The sequence below is a fragment of the Arvicanthis niloticus genome, chromosome 24 (assembly GCF_011762505.2).
Source record: "Arvicanthis niloticus isolate mArvNil1 chromosome 24, mArvNil1.pat.X, whole genome shotgun sequence".
Taxonomy (NCBI): domain Eukaryota; kingdom Metazoa; phylum Chordata; class Mammalia; order Rodentia; family Muridae; genus Arvicanthis; species Arvicanthis niloticus.
In genome coordinates, this window is record NC_133432.1 from 24,933,254 (window position 1) to 24,955,114 (window position 21,861).

A 21,861-nucleotide genomic window follows, 5' to 3' on the forward strand; every position below is an offset into this window, starting at 1 on the left:
AGCCCCACTCTTTGTTCTTGTTTTTGTTCTTTGAAATAAGGGCTCATTATGTAGCCCAGGCTAGCCTCAAGCTTAATCTCCTATGTCTCAGCCTTCAAAGTGCTGGGATTAAAGGCATGTACCACCACACCTAGTTTATGTGATGTTGTGGATGGAACCCATGGTAGTAGGCACTCTACCAACTGAGTTATGTCCCAGCCTGTCCTTGGTCCTTGTCCTCACCTGTTCCTGGGAGCACTCCACCTGGGTATACACCTGGAATACCAACGCCTAGAGGCAAAAGAACAAGAAACCTTAGCAGAGGTGTCATGGCACCAGATCTGGGCAACAGCTATCCTGGACTTGCAAGTCAGGGTCCCCACTGGGACAGCTAGCCCACAGCACTCTCTGCTCTGTGTTAGAGGGCTAGCACACAGCACTCTCTGCTCTGTTAGAGGGCCTGTGGATCCTTCAGAGCACCGATTTAACTGTCTTCTGGAGCCCAGAGCCTGTTTACACAGCCTAGCCAGCCCACCTCAAGGCTAAAGGCTTCCAGATGCTTGCCTTTTCTTTAACCTGAAGTCACTTCCTAAAGAGCGTGGGGCCAAATGAGCACCAGATGGGGGTGCCTCGGGATGTTGGGCTCACCTCCAGCTCTACCGGGAACAGCTGTGGGCCGTTCTGCTCTGACTCAACATTTAAAACCTCAGTTTCCCCATCTGTGATCCAGAGCCTGTCTGTGAGGTCTCTCTCTCTCTGTCTCTCCCCCTCCCCCCCCATTGCCCAATCACAGGTCCGTTGCTTTGGAACCAGCATATACTCTTCCCTTCATCCTCCAGTGTGTTGGGGAGGGGGCTCTGACCTCTGTAGACTCCTTGACCTCTGACTTCTCCCTGACCTCTAACCTCTATCCCCCATAGATTCTGCACTGACCAGGAACTTTCCCAGGCTTTCCTCCAGCCCCGACGCCAGCTCCAACTTGAGGCACCACAGCACCTGAACAAAAGGGATTATAGAGTTGGGTCCACCCTCATCTCCTGGCACCACCTTCAGTCACTCAGGTCCAGCCACCATACCTGTTGAGACTCCTAAGCCACCGATGCCACCAATACCACCAACACCACCAGGAACTCCACCAACTCCAACGCCACCAGGAACTCCGCCAACTCCAATGCCACCAGGGACTCCGCCAACTCCAACACCACCTGGAACTCCGCCAACGCCACCAAGCCCAGCTCCTGCATAGCCAAGAGCAGGAAAGTTCAGAGGTCAGATAAAAACTGTGTATTGAGGGGCAGGTGTTAGGGTCTGGTCCTGTCACCAAGTCACTTCAAGATTGGGCACAGTTAGCCACCCTCATTTTCTCCCTCTCTATCTCCTGGGTCTGGAGGTCTTAGAAAGACAGAGGGCCACTCACCAGCTTTGGCGGCAGCTTTATAAGCTGCAGCAGCCCCTGCTGCTCCCCCGGGCACCAGAGCTCCTGCCCCTGGGAAGGTGCCTGCAGGATAGGCCCCAAGACCTGTGGAGGAGAGTGTATGTGTGGTCCAGAACTGCCAAGCTCAGTGGGAGTCACTGAGCCTCAGCCCAGCCTGGACCCCTTCACTCCGGAAGGGGATTCAAGATTCTGTGTCCTCTGAAGGTGTTTATTGTCACATGGTGGCCCCTGCTCACCAGGATGGGAAACGTGTGTTAGAGCCGGGGTTCTCAATCTGTGGGTCGCGACCCCTTTGGGGAGGGTGGGGTTTGAACAACAACTCTTTCATAGGGATTACCAAAGACATTGGAAAACACTGGTAGTTATGTCATGATTTACCCCAGTAGCAAAATCACAGTTCTGAAGTAGTGGTGAAAATGATTTTAAGGTTGGGGTCACCATACATGAGGAGCTGTGGTAGAGGGTGGCAGCGCTGGGACGGCTGAGAACCAGTGTTCTGTATATGCCTAACAAAACTGCTCAGTCTGACAAAAATGTGTGACTCTTTTACTTTTTGAGACAAAGTCTGCATATATACATAGTCCAGGCTGGCCTGGAAATCACTTATATAGCTGAGGCTAACCTTGAACTCCTTGATCTTCCAGCTACCAAGTACTGGGTTCACACTCAGTGCTGGGGATGAAATCCAGAAGAGGAAAGCTCTATCTCTCTATCTGTCCATCTGTCCATCTGTCCATCTATCCATCTTTCCATCTGTCCATCTCTCATCCATCCACCCACCCACTTATCTATCTATCTATCTATCTATCTATCTATCTATCTATTATCTATCATCTATCTATGTATTATTTATCTATCATCTATGTATCTATTTATGTATCTATCTGTTATCTATCAATCAACCTATCAGTTATCTATTGCTCTATCATCTATCTATCTATCTATCTATCTATCTATTCACACATACACACATGCGTGCATGAATGTACATATATATGCATATATGCATTTGAGGCAAGGTCTCACTATATAATTTTAGCTGGACTGGAACTTGCTATGCAGACAGGGTGGGCCTTGAACTCACAGAGATCTTTCTGCCTCTGTCTCCTGAGTGCTAGGATTAAAGGTATCTGCTGCCATGCCCAGCCTTAATTTTTTTTTTTTTTTGAGGCAAGTTCTATATGCCCAGGTTGTTCTGGAACTTCCTATGTAGCCCAGGCTGGCCTTGAACTTTATATTATTACACCTTACACCCAAACACTGGTGTTCCCGGCATGTACCACCACTATTTATGGTTCCCAGGTGGCACATGTGCTTTTTCTGGTGGGCAGATCCACCCCTGGGAACCCTTGGGAGGCCTCTATCCAGCCTCATCTCTATTTTACAACTGTCTCCTGGGAAGCTTCTTAGGAGCAGCTGACATTGGTGTCATCCTTCATTCATGTTGTCACCGACACTTAGCTCAAACGCTGGGCCCTGCCTGCTGTTTATCCCAGGCAGAATGCCCTAGGCTGGGGTAAGGAGCTGGCATCGTGCTCAGGGGTTCACACTAACCTGCACCGGGGCCAGCACCTGCAAGTCCTCCAGGACCTGTGAAAGAGAGAGATGAAGAGAGAAATAGGTGTGTGGGTCTCATACCTGGGCTCCTTGTGAGAAGGGTATCACCATGAAGTGGGTATCTAGTTTGCCCCCTATGTCTTTGGTACTGCGGTGGAGGGCATATGACCCTGACAAATCTGCAGCCATCAACCAGTGATCAAATACTATATGTGGAGCTGACATGGTTGTCTCTAACAAGTATGATTAGCCTGTGTGTCACCCAGGAGGCCTGGCACCTGCCAGGACCCACTGGCTTTCTATAATGGCAGAAGTTATCTGCGGGCAAAACCGTGTTCCTCCCAGGCCAGCCTTGCTCCCACTGGAGCCCAGAAAAGGCAAGTTCTTATCTCTGTCAGCCCAGGCATCTTCTCTGATCCCTTGATGGTATGCCCTGATGCAGACCCCTCCTCTCCACCTGGGTTTGTACATGCCCATCCCTGACCCTGCTTTTTGTTTTTATGAGACAGGGCCTCATGTAGCCCAGGCTTGACTCAAACCTGCTGTGTATCTGAGGGCGACCTTGAACTTCTGATCCTCTTGCTGCATTCTGAACCTCCCAAATGCTGCATTTCCAGGCAGCTACCAGAAGGTCCAGTTTACAAGGCACTAGGGTTGGAGCTAAGGGCTTCATACATGCTAGGTACTATCTATGAACTGTGCCACCTCCCCCACACTGGGCATCCTTCCTGTACAACATCTAGCCACCCTTCTGTCGGGAATTCTCCTTGTTAAGACCCATGAGGAGCCAAATGGGTCCCTCTGGCTCTCTCCTTTCCACATCTGGGGCTGATCATTCCTTCTCCTCCTCCAGGAGACATTCCATGTCCTTGGCCTTGACCGATGGGCCCGCTTAGGTTGGAGTTTTGGAGGCTTGCTTGGCAGGTTTGTTTCCAATTATGGGAAAAAAATCTCTTGCCAGTACCAGCTCTGGTTGTGGGGGTCTAGAGTTGTAGGGCAAGTTCTCTCGAGGATCCTCCAAGCATAGGGTCTGCTGAGCCCTGAGGAGGGGTCTCCCTGGCTCTCCCTGGATATCATCTTTCTTCTGACCAACCTTCCTGACTTGTCTTCTCACTGTGTGAGGGCTGAACATGTAGCTCAGGAGATACAGCGATTGCCACGCGTGCGCCAGAGTGTTGGGTTCCATCCCCAGTACCGGAATACTTATGTATACAAGACTGAGGGAAGAGGCTGTCTGGATTAATAACTTCCTGGTTTCACCTCCCTGTCCCTCCCCAGTTCTGTCAGCAGCTCCTCTCAAGCCGGTTCTGTTTCCTGTGCTTATAGAGGATAGGGGACATGCTCAGATCGTTCCTGTCCAAGGGAGAGGCTGAGAGAACCAGACTGAACAGGAAGTAAAAGATAGAAGGGGGTGGAGTTTGAGGGCCAGCCTGGTCTCTGCTGTTGCTTGTTCCTTATCCACTCTCTTGCACTCACCTGCTCCAAATGGTCCCAGAAGTCCGGCACCTGGAGGAGGGAGAAGGGGTTAAGGGTTGGCTCATAGCTGGGAGCCCAGGGCCTTACTAGTCTATCTGCTTCTTTTTAGAGTCAGAAAGTTCTAGAGTCAGGTTCTGTTGCCCCTTGCTTTAGTCTGCATAGATGAGGGAGTCACCTTCCTTTCTGTGTGCCTCAGTTTCCCCTTCTTTATTATTCTTTTAAACATGATAATCTTTGAAAAGTATTCTCTCTCTTTCTCTCTCTCTTTCTTTCTCTCTCTTTCACTTTTTGAGACAAGGTTTCTCTGTGTAGCCCTGGCTGTCCTGCAACTTGCTCTGTAGACCAGGCTGGCCTTGAATCCACCTGCCTTTGCCTCCCAAGTGCTGAGATTAAAGGCATGTGTCACCACGCCTGGCTACTTCTACTTTTAAAAATTATGTATATTTATGTGTGTGTGTGCATATACAAGTGTATACTTGTGTACACACACACACACACACACAAGTATAGGAGGCCAGAGATGTCAGATCCCCTGCAGCTGAGTTCCTGACCTGACCATGCTCAGCTGCCTGATGTGGGTGCTGGGAACTGAACTTGGGTCCTCTGTAAGAGCAGAATGTGCTCTTAACCACTGAGCCATTTCTCTAGTCCCTTAAAAGAAAATATTTAAAAGAGTTATATTTTCACATGTAGGAGTGTCTTGCCTGCATGCATGTATGTATATCATCTGTGTGTCTGGTTCTGGTAGTGGCCAGTAAGAAGAGTCTAATTCCCTGGAATTGGAGTTACAAGTGAGCCATCCTGTGCATGCTGGGAACGGAACCCTAGTCCTCTGTAAGATCAAGTGTTCTTACTTGCTGAGCCATCTCTCTTGCCACCTGTGTCTTTTTGGGATAGGGATTCATGTAGCTCTCACTGGCTTTAAATTCAGTGTGCAGCCGGGTATGACCTTGCACTCCTGGTCCTCTGGTCTTTCTCTCATGATTGCTAAGATTACAGGCACATGGCTCCATGTCTTAGGTTGTACTGGGGATGGAATCCCGGATGGAACTTGTACATGCTAGGAATGTGCTCTACCAACCAAGCCACAAATCCAGACTTTTAATCTTATTTCTTCTTATTATTTTTATTTCTGAGAAAGGGTCTAATTACGTAGCCCTGGCTGGCCTGTAACTTGCTACGAAGACCAGGCTGGCCTTGAATTGATAACCATCAACTTGTCTCTGCCTCCCAAGTGCTAGGGTTAGAGGTATGTGTAATATGTCTGGTTTTTCCCATGACTTAGGATCTCACTGTGTAATTCAGGCTGGCCTTGAACTGGTGGTTTTCCTGCCTCAGTTTCTACAAGATTCACTCTGTAGCCCAGGTTAAAGCTTGAACTTATCCCCTGGCCTCAGCCTCTTGAATGCTAGGGTGACAGGCTTGTGCCACTGTGCTTGGCTAATATACCCATTTATTTACAGCTTCCATGATCCCTACCTTCCTGGAGCCACTGCGCTTGTGAGCAGGTAGCACCTACTGTGTGCAACCCACCAGGGTAACCCATACATGCTCATTCTAGCTCCTTCCTGTCCTTGCCCGTACCCCTTGTTTGCAGTGGCTGGCCAGCCTGCTGGCCTCCAGCTGGTGTTCTGGGTGTGGGCAGTGCTGGCTCCCAGCTGCCTGGTCCCCCACTGAGAGCTCAGGCAGGGAGGGGACAGCCTACAGCACCCACATGGAGGAATAGCTGCCAAGCCACCCACCCACTCTCCCTGGGGATTAATTGTTCCCAAACATGATCTGTATAATGCCTGCACCCCATTCCATCCTGCCTGGGCAGGCCCGGATGTCCCTCTAGCCAGGATGTGGGGACCTTCATTGGGTTATTCATGGTGGCCTAGCCAAGCCTGTTACATCCTCCAGTCTATCCTGAAGCTAAAAGATAACCTTAGGAACTGTACCCAGTAGTACATGCCTATCATTTTAGCTACTCAAGAAGCTGAGGCAGGAGAATCTAAATTTCAAGCTTTGTCCGGGCTATGTAGTTCAAGGTCAGCCTGGACAAATTAGTGAGACCCGAAAACAAAATACAAAATAAGATGGCTCAGTGGGTGAAGGCACTTGCCACTAAGCCCGGAAACATATTGTTGGGACCTACATGGTGGAAGAGAATCAATGCTCAAAAGTTGTCCTCTGACCTCTGCAGTGGTGCGTGCATACCAGACCCATAATAAATAAATATACAAAAGCCAATAAATCAATGCAATCTTTGAAGGAATGTACGAAGATGTAGTTCAGTGCTTGTCTAGCATAGAACAGACTCTCAGCTCCATCCTTGGCACTACAAGGAGAATTAAAAGCCATGGGATCCCCAGGCTTTACAAAACTTCCAGCCCCTAGGACCTGGCTTGCCCAGATGCCCTGTCCTCTTCCTCCCTTGCTGGCCCTGGTCCTGAAGTTTCCCAACTCCCGTAGGCTTCAGTGAAGGGGAATCTGCTCCTCACACATTCATTAGTAGTTGGGTCATCTGTCATCAGGATTTTGTAAGAGCAGTTGGACATCTAAACTGTCCAGGAGCATGTGACTTTGAAGCCAGGGTGGCAAGCACTGGGTGGGGATGCATGTGCCACATAGAGAGCATCACACATGGGGGAAGGGCATCAATAGAACTATGATGAAGTTTTGTGTGTGTGTGTGTGTGTGTGTGTACACGCAGGGTTTCTAACATGCTACACAAATGCTCTACCACTGAGCTACACTCCCAGCCCCTCACTGGGGGATTCTAGGCAGGGGCTCTACCACTGAGTCCCTCACTGGGGCATTCTAGACAGGAGCTCTACCACTGAGCCACGCCCCCAGCCCCTCACTGGGGGATTCTAGGCAGGGGCTCTACCACTGAGCCACGCCCCCAGCCCCTCACTGGGGCATTCTAGGCAGGGGCTCTACCGCTGAGCCACGCCCCCAGCCCCTCACTGGGGGATTCTAGGCAGGGGCTCTACCACTGAGCCACGCCCCCAGCCCCTCACTGGGGGATTCTAAGCAGGGGCTCTACCACTGAGCCACGCCCCCAGCCCCTCACTGGGGGATTCTAAGCAGGGGCTCTACCACTGAGCCACACCCCCAGCTCCTCACTGGGGGATTCTAGGTGGGAGTTCTACCATGGAGCTGCACCCTCAGTATTTTTTCTACTTTTTATTCTGTGAGAGGGACATCTGAAGCTGACCTTTCTAACCCAGAACACTTCTGTCTCAGCCTTTTCAGTGGCTAAGGTTACAGGTGTGCACCACCAGACCATGGCCTCCACCTGCTTCTTAACTAAGTGTTTCCTTGAGAGACCCCCTTTGCCACCACTTCAAAGCTGAGAGAGTCTGCTGCTGGCAGATCCCAGTACTATTGATAAGACAGAACTATGATTTTTTTTTTTTAACTAGAAAACTCCATGGTCTGGACCCAGCTGGAAGGAGGCTGGGAACAGGCAGGGAGATCTCCTGGGGCCACGGTTAGGTCCATCTTAGACTCAAGCTCACATGTGAGTCAGAAGTCAAATGTCTAGGTATACCATCTGGGGGCCTTCCATTCTAACTGCTGCTTTAAGAAGCCATGGAGAAGCCAGGTTTTGCTTCGCCTGAAGCATCAGGAGTGTTCCTGGCCCCATGAGCAGTGGGCAGTGAGCAGGAAGCTGGCACAGTGGGCCCATGCACGATGCAGGCCATTGAATTACCTCCAGTCTCCTGTTGTTGGATAACTTGGGGCCCAGCTCTAGCCTGTTGTTACCTGGGGGCTTTTGCTGCCTTTAATTCCCTTTTTTTTTTTTTGGCTCCCTTGCCAGACATGGCTCTGGGAATCCCACCCTCCCCATCTCAGGGACCTTCCCTTGATGGCTCTTACCTGGCTTAGGTGGTTTTCCTCCTGGTCCCAGAGCTGTAGAGGGAAAGGTTGATGAAGGACAGGGTAGAGGTGTCTCATCTTTCTCCCCACTGCCCCCTTTTTTTCTTTGGTATCAGACAGGGTCTCATCATAGCCCAGGCTGGCCTCAAATTCACAATATTGGTAAGAGTGACTTTGAACTCCTAAACTTCTTGCTTTCACCTCCCAAGTATTGGTATCGTAGGTCCCTTCCATCTCTTAGTCTTTATCCATCCCTTAATCCTGCCCCTTCTCCCCAGTAGAAGGTAAGGGTTGCACATGGGTCTCTTCCTTAAGTGCTACATATCCAGGGAGTCCTCTTGCTTAGACATGGAGCCTCTGGGAGCCCAGCTCTCCCTCTGGATTTTCAGTTGAGTGGCAGCTTCTCTGTTTTATTCTAAGACTGTCAAATGTAGCTCAGGCTGGTCTTGAACTTACTACATAGTCAAGGATAACTTTGAACTCTTGGTCCCCCAGCTTCTACTTTCTAAGTGCTGGGTTATAGGTATACACCAACATCTCCAATTCTTCAAGGGTTTTTTTCCCCTCCAAAAGGAGTTAATTTCACCCGACAGGATTGTTGGGGAGGAGATCAAAGAAATATAAAAGTAGGAATGGGTCATGAGAAAAAACAACAAGAATGAACAGAAGGTCCTAAAGAGGCCATCAGGGTCTCTTAAAATTTGGTCTCTTTCCCAGGGGAAAACAGGGACCCTTTGGTGGCTGAGATCTCACCACATCTAATGATATGTTGGGGGGTGGGGGGTCATGATGATAACCAGATCCTTCCACTGAGGAAACTAAGGTTTCTGAGCTTACCTCCTCCTCCCAGGCCTCCGATACCAGCCCCTGTTGTGTGTGATGAGAGGGAGGGAGGGAGGGGGAAAGGGATGGAGGGAAGGGGAGAGGAAGGGAGGGAGGGAGAGAGACCAACTAAAGATCAGCATCCTTCCACACAAGCCTGTATATAAGCCACACCCCTCTTCCCACCGCCAAACTCTAGTTGACTTTAGGCAAGTCAACCTCTGTGACCCTCAAGCCTCCATTTCTGCCCCACTGGCTCAATAGCCGTGTGTCGGTTTGTCCTAGGATGGAGCTTGAGAGTCTTCAGACTTCACGTTAGTCATTTTCTTCCCGTTTTTCAAGTATGTGTCTGGTATGCATGTGTGAATAAGTGTATGTGTGTGTGTGTGCATGCACACACACACATATACACATTCACGTGCGTGTGGAGGCCCAAAGCTGATCACTCTTCCACCTTATTCATTGAGGCAGGATGTCTCAATCAAACCCAGGGCTCGCTGATGTGGCTAGTCTTGTGGGCTAGCTCGCTCAGTGTGATAGGCATTCACCACAGCACCCTGTTTATGCGATGCTGGGGATGGAAGTCCGGGCTTCACACACATGCTATGCAAACACTCCTCCAGCTGAGCCACATCTGCCGCTTAGTTGCTCCATTTCTTTTAGTTATTTGCCTCCAGTGGGTTGCCAGGAGTGGGATTAATGCTCCGAGGACTGTGAACCTTCCGGTGACAGGAATGTGTGAAGGCGCCAGGCTCCTGACAGGGGGGATTATGCTCCATCTTGTACAATATTTATGCTTTTAAGATCTGTTCCATCAGCAGCTCTTTTTAGGATGAAGACTGGGTCTTGCTATGCAGCTCAAGCTGGCTTTGAACTCTTGACTTTCTGTTTGCCTTTACACCTAGCTCTGATAGTTGTATCTTTTTTTTTTTTTTTTTTTTTTTTTTGAGGCAGGGTCTCACACAGCCCAGGCTGGCCCAAGCTCTCTCTATAGCCAAGGATAGACCTTGAATGTCTGTCCTCTTTGCCTATACCTCCTACATGCTAGGATTGCAAACATGTACCACCACACCTGGTTTATTCAGAGCTGGGGATGGGACCCCGGGTTTCACACGTGCTAGGCAAACACTTTAGTAATTGAGCCACATCCCAGCCTAGTTAACTGCTTCAGAGAGTGGGCCTAATTTGCAGGTCCTTGGTGGCAGAAATTTAAATGTTATAACATCTCTGGCCCATAACATAGCTCAGTGGGCAAGGCACTTGCTGCCAAGACTAACAGTTTGAATTCCATTCCCGGGACCCACAAGGTGGTAGGAAAGATCTGATTCCCAAAGCTTGTCCTCTAGAGCTGGGCATGGTGGTGTATGCTTTTAATTCCAGCACTGTGGAGGCAGAGGCAGGTGGATCTCTGTGAGTTCCAGGCCAGCCAGGAATAGATACAGAGTGAGCCTATCTCGGCAAACAAAACAAGAAAAAAAGAAAGAAAGAACCAAACAGAAACGTTGTCCCCTGACCTCCACATGCAAGCCCTAAAAATAAATGTAATAAAAATGTTTTAAAATATTCTGTCTCTCATGAACAGTCTATCCCCATCTGTCACACATAGGTGTGTGGAAAACGTATGTACATTACCTGGATAATAGACTCCACCGGGGACTCCACCAGGAACTCCACCAGGCACAGCTCCGGGAACCCCTAAAAGGAAGGAAGTAGATTCTTTGGTTAGTCAAGCTTACCAAACATGCTTTTATTGATAACAATTATGGTATTGCTTCTCTATAGATTAATGTCTGTGGCAAAACAACTACCATTTACATTTTTTTATTCCTTTTGTGTTTGTGTGCTTAGCAATCTACCACTGAGCCACTCCCCCAGCCCCTCACTGGGGGATTCTAGGCAGGGGCTCTACCACTGAGCCACGCCCCCCAGCCCCTCACTGGGGGATTCTAGGCAGGGGCTCTACCACTGAGCCACGCCCCCAGCCCCTCCCTGGGGGATTCTAGGCAGGGGCTCTACCACCGAGCCACGCCCCCAGCCCCTCACTGGGGGATTCTGGGCAGGGGCTCTACCACTGAGCCACGCCCCCAGCCCCTCACTGGGGGATTCTGGAAAGACATTCTACCACTGAATCAGGTCCCAGTTCTTGGTTTACTGAGACAAGGTCTCACAATGCATAGTTCAGACTGGTCTTGACCTTGAAAACACTCCCCACTCTCCACTGCACACACCGGACTCCAGAGTAGCTGGGATCATGGACAAAACCGCCACACCTGGCTTTGCATTTTCTCATTCTTCTCACAGTGTCTCAATGAAGTCAGAAGGGCAGAAATTCTGAATGTAGTTCCAGCACACTTGAAATCAGGCCCAGAGAGGTTAAGGGAAGTGGCTGGGGCCACACAGCTGGATAAATAGGAAGCCTGGAATGAGCCCAGGCTACTTCTCCTGGTAGGAGGCTTAACATTGTTGCAGAGAGGGGCTCCTGCCTGTGGCTGGTCTCTGGGCAAGGGACTATACTTACCTGTTCTGCCCACTGACTTCTCTCAGAGCTGGGCAGCATGGCTCGAGCCAGTTCTAAGAGGGCAAGCTGGGTGGTGACACCAGTTAGGAGATGTGGCTTCTGCTTGGCGTCAGCCATTCCCACTCTGATAGGATAGTGTGAGGAGGCTTGTGTCCTAGAACCCTTTGGGTGGGGTTCTGGTCATCTGACCCAGGGCTGTTTGGGGAGGGGCCAGAGACTGGAAGGGTGGGAACACCGTGAATGAGCAAATCAAATAGTTTCCTGAGGAACAGTTAACTCCAAGCCAAGGTCACTAGTTCAGTCCCCAGGGATCTGCCAAAACTCTCATTGGAGAATATTATAGATGCTGACCCCCGAGCTGTTGTCATGGCAACAAATAGAGACTCCTATATTGAATCATGACCTCTAACACAAGGTGGGTGCCAGGCAGTTATGTAGCTTGGTAGTGGGTGGGTCCAAGGAAACCTCTCAGCCAGATGTCTGTGTGTCTGGCCTCAGAGACTCAGTGACAATACACAGCTGGGCCTGCCTGGTCTCTGGGCCTTGTCAGCCCAGCAGAGTTGGGAATGTCTGGCCACCATGGGCAGATTGGGCTAAAGTCCTGGCGCCACTACCTCCTGGGGTCTGTGCCCCCTCCTCTCCTGACCCTCTAGAGACTGCGTGTCAGGCCTGGATGGTCTGAGCAATCTGTTCAGAGCTTGGGGGACTTGGGGAGGGGTGAGTCTGCAGGAAATAAGCCTTCTAGTGTTATCCTGAGCTGCCAAACACACATGGCCCCCAAGCCTTTGATGCTCTCCCTGGCTCTGGCCTCCAGCTCTGAGCTTCATGCTTACAGAGAGAATCGAGTAACCTCCCTTCTGATGTTTCTCCACATCCTTTCCTGTTCTCTCTGTTCTCCAGCTCAAAAGCTGCCTGCTGGAAACAACATGGTGGTTTGGAAGAGTGAGGGGACCCAGGACAGAGCCCTCTGGCTTCTCTCCTTTCTCCTCACTAGCTGTGTGCTCTCAGGCGAGTAACTCAGTCTCCTCATTGCCGGGATCACAGGCCTCTGCCACCACACCAGGTTTATTCTGGTGTTGGAAATAAAACCCAGGGCTTTGTGCCTGCTAGGCACGCACCCTGCCAACTGAGCCACGCACCCAGCCAAGCCCCAGCCAAGCCCCACTGCCCCCACCCCCACCCCCACACAACGTAGGTGCGATGTTCGCTGCCTCATATGGGTTGCAAGCATGCAAACAGCAAAGGACAGATCTAGTCATACCCAGCACAGAGAGTAGTTGTTAAGAGTAAGTGCTGGTGGCTTGACTCTTGCTTTCTCTCAGTACTTGGCTAGGGCCATGTATACAGTAGGTACATAATAAATGACGAGGGAGGGAGGCAAAGGAATTGTGTCCCTCTCAAGCCCCCTGGGGGTGGGCTGGCTGAACCCCACATCCTCTCTCTTGGAGTCCTGCTCTTGGATAGCCCACCTCTAATTAGGCTGCTTCCTGAGGAAGCTGTTGCTTCCCTCTGTCCAGCTCCTCCCTCTGCTGTCCGTCCGTGGCCATGCTTCATAGCCTAGCAACATTGGTCCACCTCCACCCAGAAGCCAGGACTCCACAGATAGCTGGAATGCTGTTTTGAGACAGAATCTTACTGTATAGCCCAAGCTGGTTTTGAACACAAGATTCTCCAGCCTCAGCCACTAAGGTGCTGGCCCCGAAGAGGTGTGCCACCACGCCTGGCTTGAGTTTTTGATTCCTGGTTTTCACTGAGAACACGGACAAGGCTGGGTCGCTGCTGTTATCTTGGCCACCAAGCCTGATGACTTGAGTTCAATTCCCAGAACCCACGTGGTGGAGCGGAAGAGCTGACTCGCTACGGACTCCCCATAGCTGTCCTCTGACCACCGCCCTCACCATGGTATATACACAACAGGTGTAGAAAGAATAGCACACTCTGTGCGTGGGACATGATGAGATATACCTGTAATCCCAGTACTCAGAGGTGGAGACAGGGGGATTGCGAGTTTGAGGTCATGCTGCACTTCATAGGCAGTTCAAGGCCAGCCTTGGTTACATATAGGGAGCTCAAGGCTTTTCTGGGCTACACAGGGAGGTTTGAGGCTACCCTGTGCAATATAGCAAGCCCCTTGTCTCAAAACCATACACTGCTCATGGAAGCCTCCTTCCCAGGGGTCCTCCTTCCCACCCTCTCTCTTGGTACCAGCAGGGTCTCCTACGAGAACACCCTCACCTCCCTCCAAGTCCTTCCTTTCTCCAAGGCTGTGCTTGAAGCTTCCATCCTGTCTTCTCCCAGCCCGCCACGGCTCCTCCTGCCTTCAGTGTTCAGTCGGCCACAAGCAGCTGGCTCGGAACACACTTGTGTCTTGTTTTATGTGGGTCTGGCTCATTCCTCTGGCTAGCCTGGGGCGGATCTTGTCTCTCACATGTGAGGATCATGACCTTAGACTTGTAGGGATCAGAACAGTCTTCTGGCTTGGGCTAGACCCCTTGAAAACATCCCTTAGTTCTCTGCCTGTAAGCTCTCTGGGATGGGAGACTCATCAGCCCTCGTTTTGTCTGTGTGGTCTCCTCAGGGCTTCCTCCTGGATGGCAGCCTACTTCTCAGTCTCTCGGATTGTTTTCTCTGTTATGCCTTCTCTCCCCACTCCTTTTCCCTCCTCTTCCCTAACTCCGCCCCTTCCCTCTCCTAACTCTCCTGTCTCTCTCCTAACTCTCCTATTCTCTTTTTCCTTTCCAACACAAGGTCTTTCTTTGTAGCTCAGGCTAGCCCCTTGAACTCTCTCTATGTAGCTCAGGCTGGATTTGTCCTGCTAACTACAGGCTTGTATCCCCACGTCCAGTTGAACTTAACTTTTCTCTCAAGGGGGACCTCAGATATGCTCAGATTCTCTGGGGTACCCTCCCTGAGACCCTTCCTCTTCTGTCACCTGTTTATGTATCATCTGCCTCTGACAGAGGGAATCAAGCCTTAGAAACTGGGCTGAGGAGATCAGAAATGGTGACGAGCGCTGATAATTCCAGCACTTGGGAAGCAGAGGCAGGAGGATTGCTGCAAGTCTGAGAGGCCAATATGTCCTACATACCATGTTCTAGACCAGCCAGAGCTATATATTTGAGACCCTAAAACAAACAAATGTTTTAACCTTCGAAAATTAGAGCCAGGTTCAGTGGCTCACAGCTGTAATCCCAGCATTCAGGAAGTGGCAGGATCAGGAGTTCAAGGTCTCTCTCAGCCACATAGTGAGTTGGAGACCAACTAGGGGTATATGAAACCCCATCTCAACAAAACAAAACAAACACACAAACAAAATACAAAAAGAAAGAAAAAGAAAAAAAATCTGCCTTTGGGGTTGAGCATACAGCTCAGAGGTCAAAGACATGCCTAGCATACACCAAGGCTGTGGGTTCGCTCTCCAGCACCACAAATAAACAATAATAAATAAAACAAAACCTTAGGAAAAAAATCAAAGATAGGAACTAATGGCAACGACTATCAGCCCCTAAGCAGACTGTAAGAGGATATGTTACTTTACAATTTTCCTGGCCCATGGCCATCTCAGCGGATATATTTTTATATTATATTATTATATTATCATCTCAGCAGCTGCTATCAAGTGACTACTGTTTCCCTTGCCCCCAAACCCCACTGATTCTTAGGGGCTGGGCCCTAAAAAGTAGAAATGTTTCTTCATTTTTTCAGCCAGGGAAACCTAGAGTCAGCCAGATGAAGCACCTTAGCCTGGTATCTACATTTGACCTTGGATTTGCTGCCAGGAGGTTCAAAGACTACAGGGAGCAGGGCCAATGGGCCCTGGCAGGGGGCTCTGCCAAGCCAGAGTCTAGCGGCGCAGCCTGGATTGAGCAGATAAAACCTCACCAAGCTGTTTGTTGCATGCACAGAGCAGATTGCCAGCCGCTTTTCAAAAGCCGCCCGTGCTCCCGTGGGTGGGCAGACTGTCCCTTACTCCAACAAGACACACAGAGCTGGATCAAGGGATGAAATCTCTGGCTCTGTATCAGAGGCACCTGGGGAGCTATTAAAACCCAACTCCCTCAATCAAGATCCTCCACAGATCAAATAAAGGAATAACCTGTGGGTCACAGCATTGACCTGGGCGACTGTCTTGCCCATCAGGGTTGAACTCTCCTGGGATAAACCTTCAGGGATATTGAAAACATTTCTGGTGTCAGGGAGAGCATTGAACTTAGTTTTATATCTAATATACCCCTTTCTCAACACGTACCTTTTCGAAGAAGGTGTTTCATGTAGCACAGGCTAGCCTACAATTCACTACAAGATGACTTTAAACTCCTGTTTTTTTTTTTTTTTTATTCTGGTGACCTTTTACTTTATTATTATTATTTTTTTGGAGGGGTGGTGGTGGCGGGGAGCGACATAGAGTCTCACTATATAGCAGAGGCTGCCTCGGAACTTACTCTGTAGCATAGTTCTTGAGCCACCATATCTGGCTCACACAACCCTTTTAACACAGGCTGAAGGAAGCCAGTGTTCATAGGAAACGCTATTACTACCCCCATCAGTGACAAGAACCCCACGGCATGTTCCTTGTTGGGGAGACTAGGTTCCCCCAGGACCAGACAGGTGGGGAACTAGGTGTATGTGACCAGTGGCCAACTCCTCCCAGGACTCTGACCTCTTTGCCCTTCAGCAGACTCTGAACAGATCTTGAAAGACATCAATTCACAAGCCTCTTACTTGAACCCGGTGACTCTGGCCACCTGGGACAGAGTTGAGATTTCTTGTCACAGGGAATGATGACAGCTGAGTATGGAGTGATATCACCCAGGCTACAAGGGAGAGGGGTTGTTCTGCCATTAAAGGAAGACTCCACCCCAGGCCTGTCTCGCCCCAATATCCCCCCCACCCCCGCATCTCCGCGACTCCATTTTTTTTTTTTTTTTTTTTTGACCCAGGACGGAAAGCTAGCTGATATTAACTTCCAAGGATGGCCTTAGTCTATCTCAGGCTCTCTTTCTGTACCTTTCAAGAAAGGGGCTCATGTAGCCCAGACTAGCCTTGAACTCCTTATACAGCTAAGTATGACCTTGAACTCCTGACTTTTTTGCTTCCACCTCCTGAGAGCTGGAACCCCAGGCGTGAGCCACCACCTCTGGTTTATGTGGCGTTGGGGATGGAACACAGAGCCCCCCAGATCGCTAGACGAGAAGTCCATTAGCTGAGCCACGTCTCTAGCCTTCTTGTAGATGGTATTGACACATGATTGGGATCTATAGCTCAGGCTGCCCACCAACTTGATAGCATCCTGCGTCAGGTGTGGGTTTTTATGCCTGGCTTCAGCGTCCCAGTTTGTAAAGATAAACAAATACTAGTTCTTTGTAATGAACTAGTATAACCATCCAGGGAGGAGGGTGGGCAGATGTTAGGAGACCACATCTGGGGCAGGAGGGTCAGGTGACCCAGAGACACTGCTCTTAACTACTGGCTGCAGAGTCCTCCTGTTGGTACCCAAAAACCTCAGTCTTGTCCCAGTCTCTTGTTCTTCAGTGGGCTCCTAGCCCCGGCAAGTAACAGCAGATGCTGGTCCTGTCCAGCCTCTGACCACAGCCCTGTCTGGCCCCGCCCTGCAGCCTCCTGTCCCGTGTTCAAGTTCAGGTTCCCATGACAACGAGGTCTCCTACGGAAACCAGACCCCAGCAGATGTTCACAAACTCACACATCTTTCCCCACAGCCGGATGCACCTTCCATCTGGGAGCTGTCTCCTTCCTCCCCTATAACCCAAGGTGCCTGGTCAGGACACATATCAAATGACCAAAATGATACCTTGAGGCTTAGTGTAGCCTCTGATACCAAGCATACCCTGTTTACCAGGAGATGGGCACTTTGCCCAGCTCATGCCCTGTCCTGTCCTGTACTCTACCTCAGCAAACCCTCATACAGGCACCACACATGCTCACAGACTCAGTGACGTCCTACACCTGGGCACCAGACATCTTTAGGAATTTTTTTTTTTTTTTTTGAGACAACCTGATAGAGCCCAAATGGCCTCGAACTCACTAGGTAGCCAATGATGCCTTGAATTCCTGATGCTTATATGACCACCACGCAGATAATGCGTCACCACGCCCACCTAGTTAACTCAGAGCTTCAAGAATGTTCAGCGTGCACTCCATCAACGGAGACATCCTCAACCCTCTTAGTCGTTCTTGAGATGGGGTCTGGTTGGCTTTGAACTTACATGTTGGGATCACAGGTGTGGCTCACCATGCCCAGCTGGGTGTTGGACTTCGGCAGGTCCTATCAGACAACGGTTGCCTCCCTGTACCTCCATCTGTCTAAGAACGGACTTGAGAGTAGACCTTCCTACCTTTCCAGACACTCTTCCTTCAGAAACACACACACACACACACACACACACACACACACACACACACACACACACACACAGAATCTCAACATCTCCAAGCAAAGACGAACTTGAAACTTGATTGTCTCTCCCCAGGCTGGTATGTACACAGGTGTGCACAGGTGTGCAAACTGCCACCACCACTGGAAAAGCACTCAGGTGACTCAGAGGACACCCCTTCGAGCTTGGACAGGAGGTAGTGACCATCCTGACTGGCGGAGTGTAGCTTTGACAGGACCCCTAACGTGGAGCTGGCTCCCAAGAGGAGACAGTTCCCAGGACCCTCCCTGCCTCGAAGAGAGGAGATCTGGAGGCGAAGGGTTCATCCATCTCTGGGATTCCCCATCAGTCTTGCCACCTGGTCAGCAGGGTCCAGCAGATTGTGGACAGCGTGGGACCAGCCAGGGGCAGCGTGGGACCGGCGAGGGGCCCCTTACCTCCAGGCTGCGCGGGATGGAGGAGGTTGAGCAAGAGGATCAGCAAGACGCCAGGCTGCGGGACTGCCGCTGTCAGACCCGCCATCTCGGGGAGGACTGCCCCAGCCTGCTCTCTGCGCCTCGTTTTATCCCCAAAGCGTAATTGCTGCCTGGTAGGCTGCTGTGAGGGAAGGAGGGAGGGAGAGAGGGCGGGTGGGAGGAGGGCGGGAGGAGGGGGAGCTGGGGGAGGGGGCCGCGGGGGAGGGGGCAATTACGAAAGGCCAGGCTTGCAAGCCTCCTAGGCTGAATCTGCCTGGACCATGGGTCTATTTTCCTGCACACACACACACACACACACACACACACACACACACACACACTGATGCGCGCGTGCACTGCTTTCACCCCCATCGCTTTCCCGCTTTCCCTCTGTAGCTGTTTGCTTGCTCCTGGCCCTGTTCCCGCCAGAAAGTGCGAGGGGGCCTTTGCCAGGACAGCCCTCTGGAGAGGAAGCGGGAGGGAGGGCCCAGGCAGCCCGGCCAAAAAATCCCAGCCCTAGCCAAGGCTGGAGTAGCCAGGCCCCCGCCCCTCTGCCTGGGCCCCAGGCCCAGTGTGGGGACACAGGCCAGCTGTCCCGCGCCTCAGCTCCCACCCTGGCCCTGCAGACACCCCGACACCCCCAAGCCTGGCTAGAGACAGATTTTACCCAAAACTAGATTGGGTAGGTGGATGGGGCTAAGAGTCTGCCTATAGAGTTCAAGGTCTGCAGAACTGTCTGCAAGAGAAAATCGGATGGGCATAGCACCATAGGGCATTTTAGGGACAGACGAGGGACCTTGACATACGATCTAGTTCATCGTGGTTGAGACAAGGTCTTAGCCATCTGTTTGGAAGGGTGTTGGATAAGTCTAGGGTCTATGGTTGCACAGACCAAGAGGCTGAGGTCAGGCGAGTGGCTTGGGAGTGAAAGCCATGTATTTAGTGTCTCCCTAGGGTTCAAAGATGATCCTTGCATAAAGTATTGGTTGATTCTGTACGGGCCACGGGTACAGTTTTGCACTACCCCTGAGCAAACCACAGTGTCCAACAGAGGTCATACTGGGTCCTAGGTACCTGGAAGGGAACACAGAGGTGGGAGCCCTGTGCAGATGACTTTAAATCATTTTTCTCCTTGTTGTTTATTCACCACCTGTCCAGTGCTCTCGCTTGCATCTGGAAACCGATTCTCTTGGCTGCTCTGGGAAGCCTTGAGGATGCTATTTCTCTGCCTGCCAGAAGGGGGCAGCCTTTGTTGAAACAGCCGAGACATCCTTCCAGAAAAGCTTGCAATCAGAGTCCTGGCCACCCTGTTGCTGAGCATATGGGGACCCTGGGAGGCTTTAGGGAATGTGAGGGGGTGGGTCAGGGGAAAGATTATGTCATTCTCGGACTCTTGCATGTATGTGGAGTACTGGAGAACAGGAGAGGGAGATGGTTGGTTGTTGTATACAGGTTAGAAGCAAAAGTCCAGGACATAGGTCTAGAGTCTTTCTCTTGCAGGAGGTGGTGCAGAGGGGTGAGTTAAAGATATCTTGTTCGGCCCAGGGCATAGAGGAGTCTGCAGAGCTGACACCGTTCGTGGGGGTGAGGTGGGAGATCAAAAGCAGGTGGTTTAAGTGGACCTGGGGCTATTTTTTGGGTCCCATGTTGCTGCTTCATTCTTTCTCTCTCTCTCTCTCTCTCTCTCTCTCTCTCTCTCTCTCTCTCTCTCTCTCTCTCTGTTTCTTTCTTTGTTTGTTTGTTTGTTTCTTTCTTTCTTTCTCTTTCTCCTCCTCCTCCTCTTCTCCCTCCTTTTCCTTTTCCTTCTTGTCCTCTTCTCCCCCCTCTTCCTCTTCTCCTCCTCTTCATACTTTTTCCTGTTTTCTTCCTCCTTCTTCCGCCTCCTTCTCTCTCCTTTCCATCCTCCTTTGTTTCCTCTTTCCTTCCTTCTATTTCTTCTTCCATAATTCCTTCTACTCTTTCCTTTCACCCCTTCCTATGTCTTCCTCTTCATTCCTTCTCCCGTTCCTTCCTTCCTTCTTTCCTTTCTTCCTTCTTCCTTCTGTCTCTTTTCCTCTCCCTTCCTCTCTTTTCCTCTATCACCTTCCCTTTCTCCCACCTATCCTTCTCTTCCTTCCTTTCTTCCAAGATGCCCATAGTCTCACTATATAACCCAAGCTGGCCTTGAACTCCAGATCCTCCTGACTCAACCTCCTGAGTTGGGATGACAACTGTGTACCTCTGTAACTAGCTAGTTCCAGCACTTTCTGCTGCCTGGGACCACTTCTCTGTAGAGTTCGCTTGTCTCATCTGTTAGCTGAGGTCAACTATTCTTAACCAGGACAATTCTGTATCCATTTGGTACCAATAGTACCATGACTGAAGCTAGGTCTACAATCCCTGCCCCTCTTTGTGGTGTAGCTGTCTGGCTCAACTGTGTCAGTCGGAGATCTTATGCAATCTCCCCCTTTCCCATGATCTACCATCCAAGGCATCACCAGAATTTTGGAAAAGGGAGACATGATATGAAGATCATCTCACAGCTTGGCATGGCGCTTGGGTGGCTGGAGCAAGAGGTCATAGTGTTTAGTTTCATTGTGTGTGCACGTGGCATGGCATGCCTGTGGGGATCAGAGGACAACTTGCAGAAATGGGTTCACTGCTTCCACCATGCAGGTCCTGGGACTTGAACTCAGGCCATCAGGCTATTCAGGAAGCTTCCTTTACTCCCTGAACCACTTTAATGACCAGAGGATAGAGTGTTTGATACCAGCCTGAGCTATATAGCAAGCTGCAGGTTAGCCTGGGCTCCTTTGCAATACCTGATCTTAAAAAGCAAAAAAGATGGCCGTAGTGGTATATTCTTGGAATCTCAGCACTTGGGAGGCAGAGGCAGGAGGACCAGATGTCCAAAGACATCTGTGTTATTGTAGTGAATCTGAGGCCAGCCTGGGCTACATGAGACCCTTAAAAACCCTAAAAAAAAAAAAAAAAAAAACAAAACATGAGAGAGAAACTAAGAGAGAGAGAGAGAGAGAGAGAGCAAGCGCAAGCACAAACCATGTAGAAACAAAGCATATGTGAAGTTCTTATGCAGTGTGTTAAGTTTGGGGATGCCCTGGGTGTGCAGATTACAAGATCCTAAAGTCCCCAGCCCAGCCCTTGATGGGGACAGGGACCATGCCATGGGCATGATGTTTCTCTAAGTCTTGGGTGGAGCAGAGCAGGGGTTCTGGTGGGGAGCTGGGCCCCATTCCTCTCGGAGCAGTGACGAGGGCAGGAACTGGCTCGCAGACTTGCAAACCACAGTCTGCTTGGAGCTTTATTAATTCCAGGACTGGGAAAGAGGCTGGAGCCAGCAGGAAAGTTTACTGTGGGGAT

The 21,861-nt window shown here is 50.5% G+C and overlaps 1 protein-coding gene across 2 annotated transcripts in view; it reads right to left on the minus strand.

The window, feature by feature from the left end:
- Positions 1–18,648, minus strand: part of Eln (elastin) — a 45,210-nt gene extending 26,562 nt beyond the window's left edge. For both annotated transcript variants that reach the window (XM_076923130.1, XM_076923129.1), the window contains exons 1-10: positions 18,484–18,648; positions 10,769–10,831; positions 9,152–9,181; positions 8,315–8,347; positions 4,448–4,477; positions 2,969–3,004; positions 1,397–1,498; positions 1,056–1,217; positions 913–975; positions 223–270 (exon numbers count right to left, since the gene is read on the minus strand). In XM_076923130.1, the coding sequence (XP_076779245.1) occupies positions 223–270; positions 913–975; positions 1,056–1,217; positions 1,397–1,498; positions 2,969–3,004; positions 4,448–4,477; positions 8,315–8,347; positions 9,152–9,181; positions 10,769–10,831; positions 18,484–18,568 (652 nt within the window). In that variant the 5' untranslated portion in view covers positions 18,569–18,648. The remainder of the gene's footprint in view (positions 1–222; positions 271–912; positions 976–1,055; positions 1,218–1,396; positions 1,499–2,968; positions 3,005–4,447; positions 4,478–8,314; positions 8,348–9,151; positions 9,182–10,768; positions 10,832–18,483) is intronic.
- Between the last annotated feature and the right edge of the window lie 3,213 nt (positions 18,649–21,861).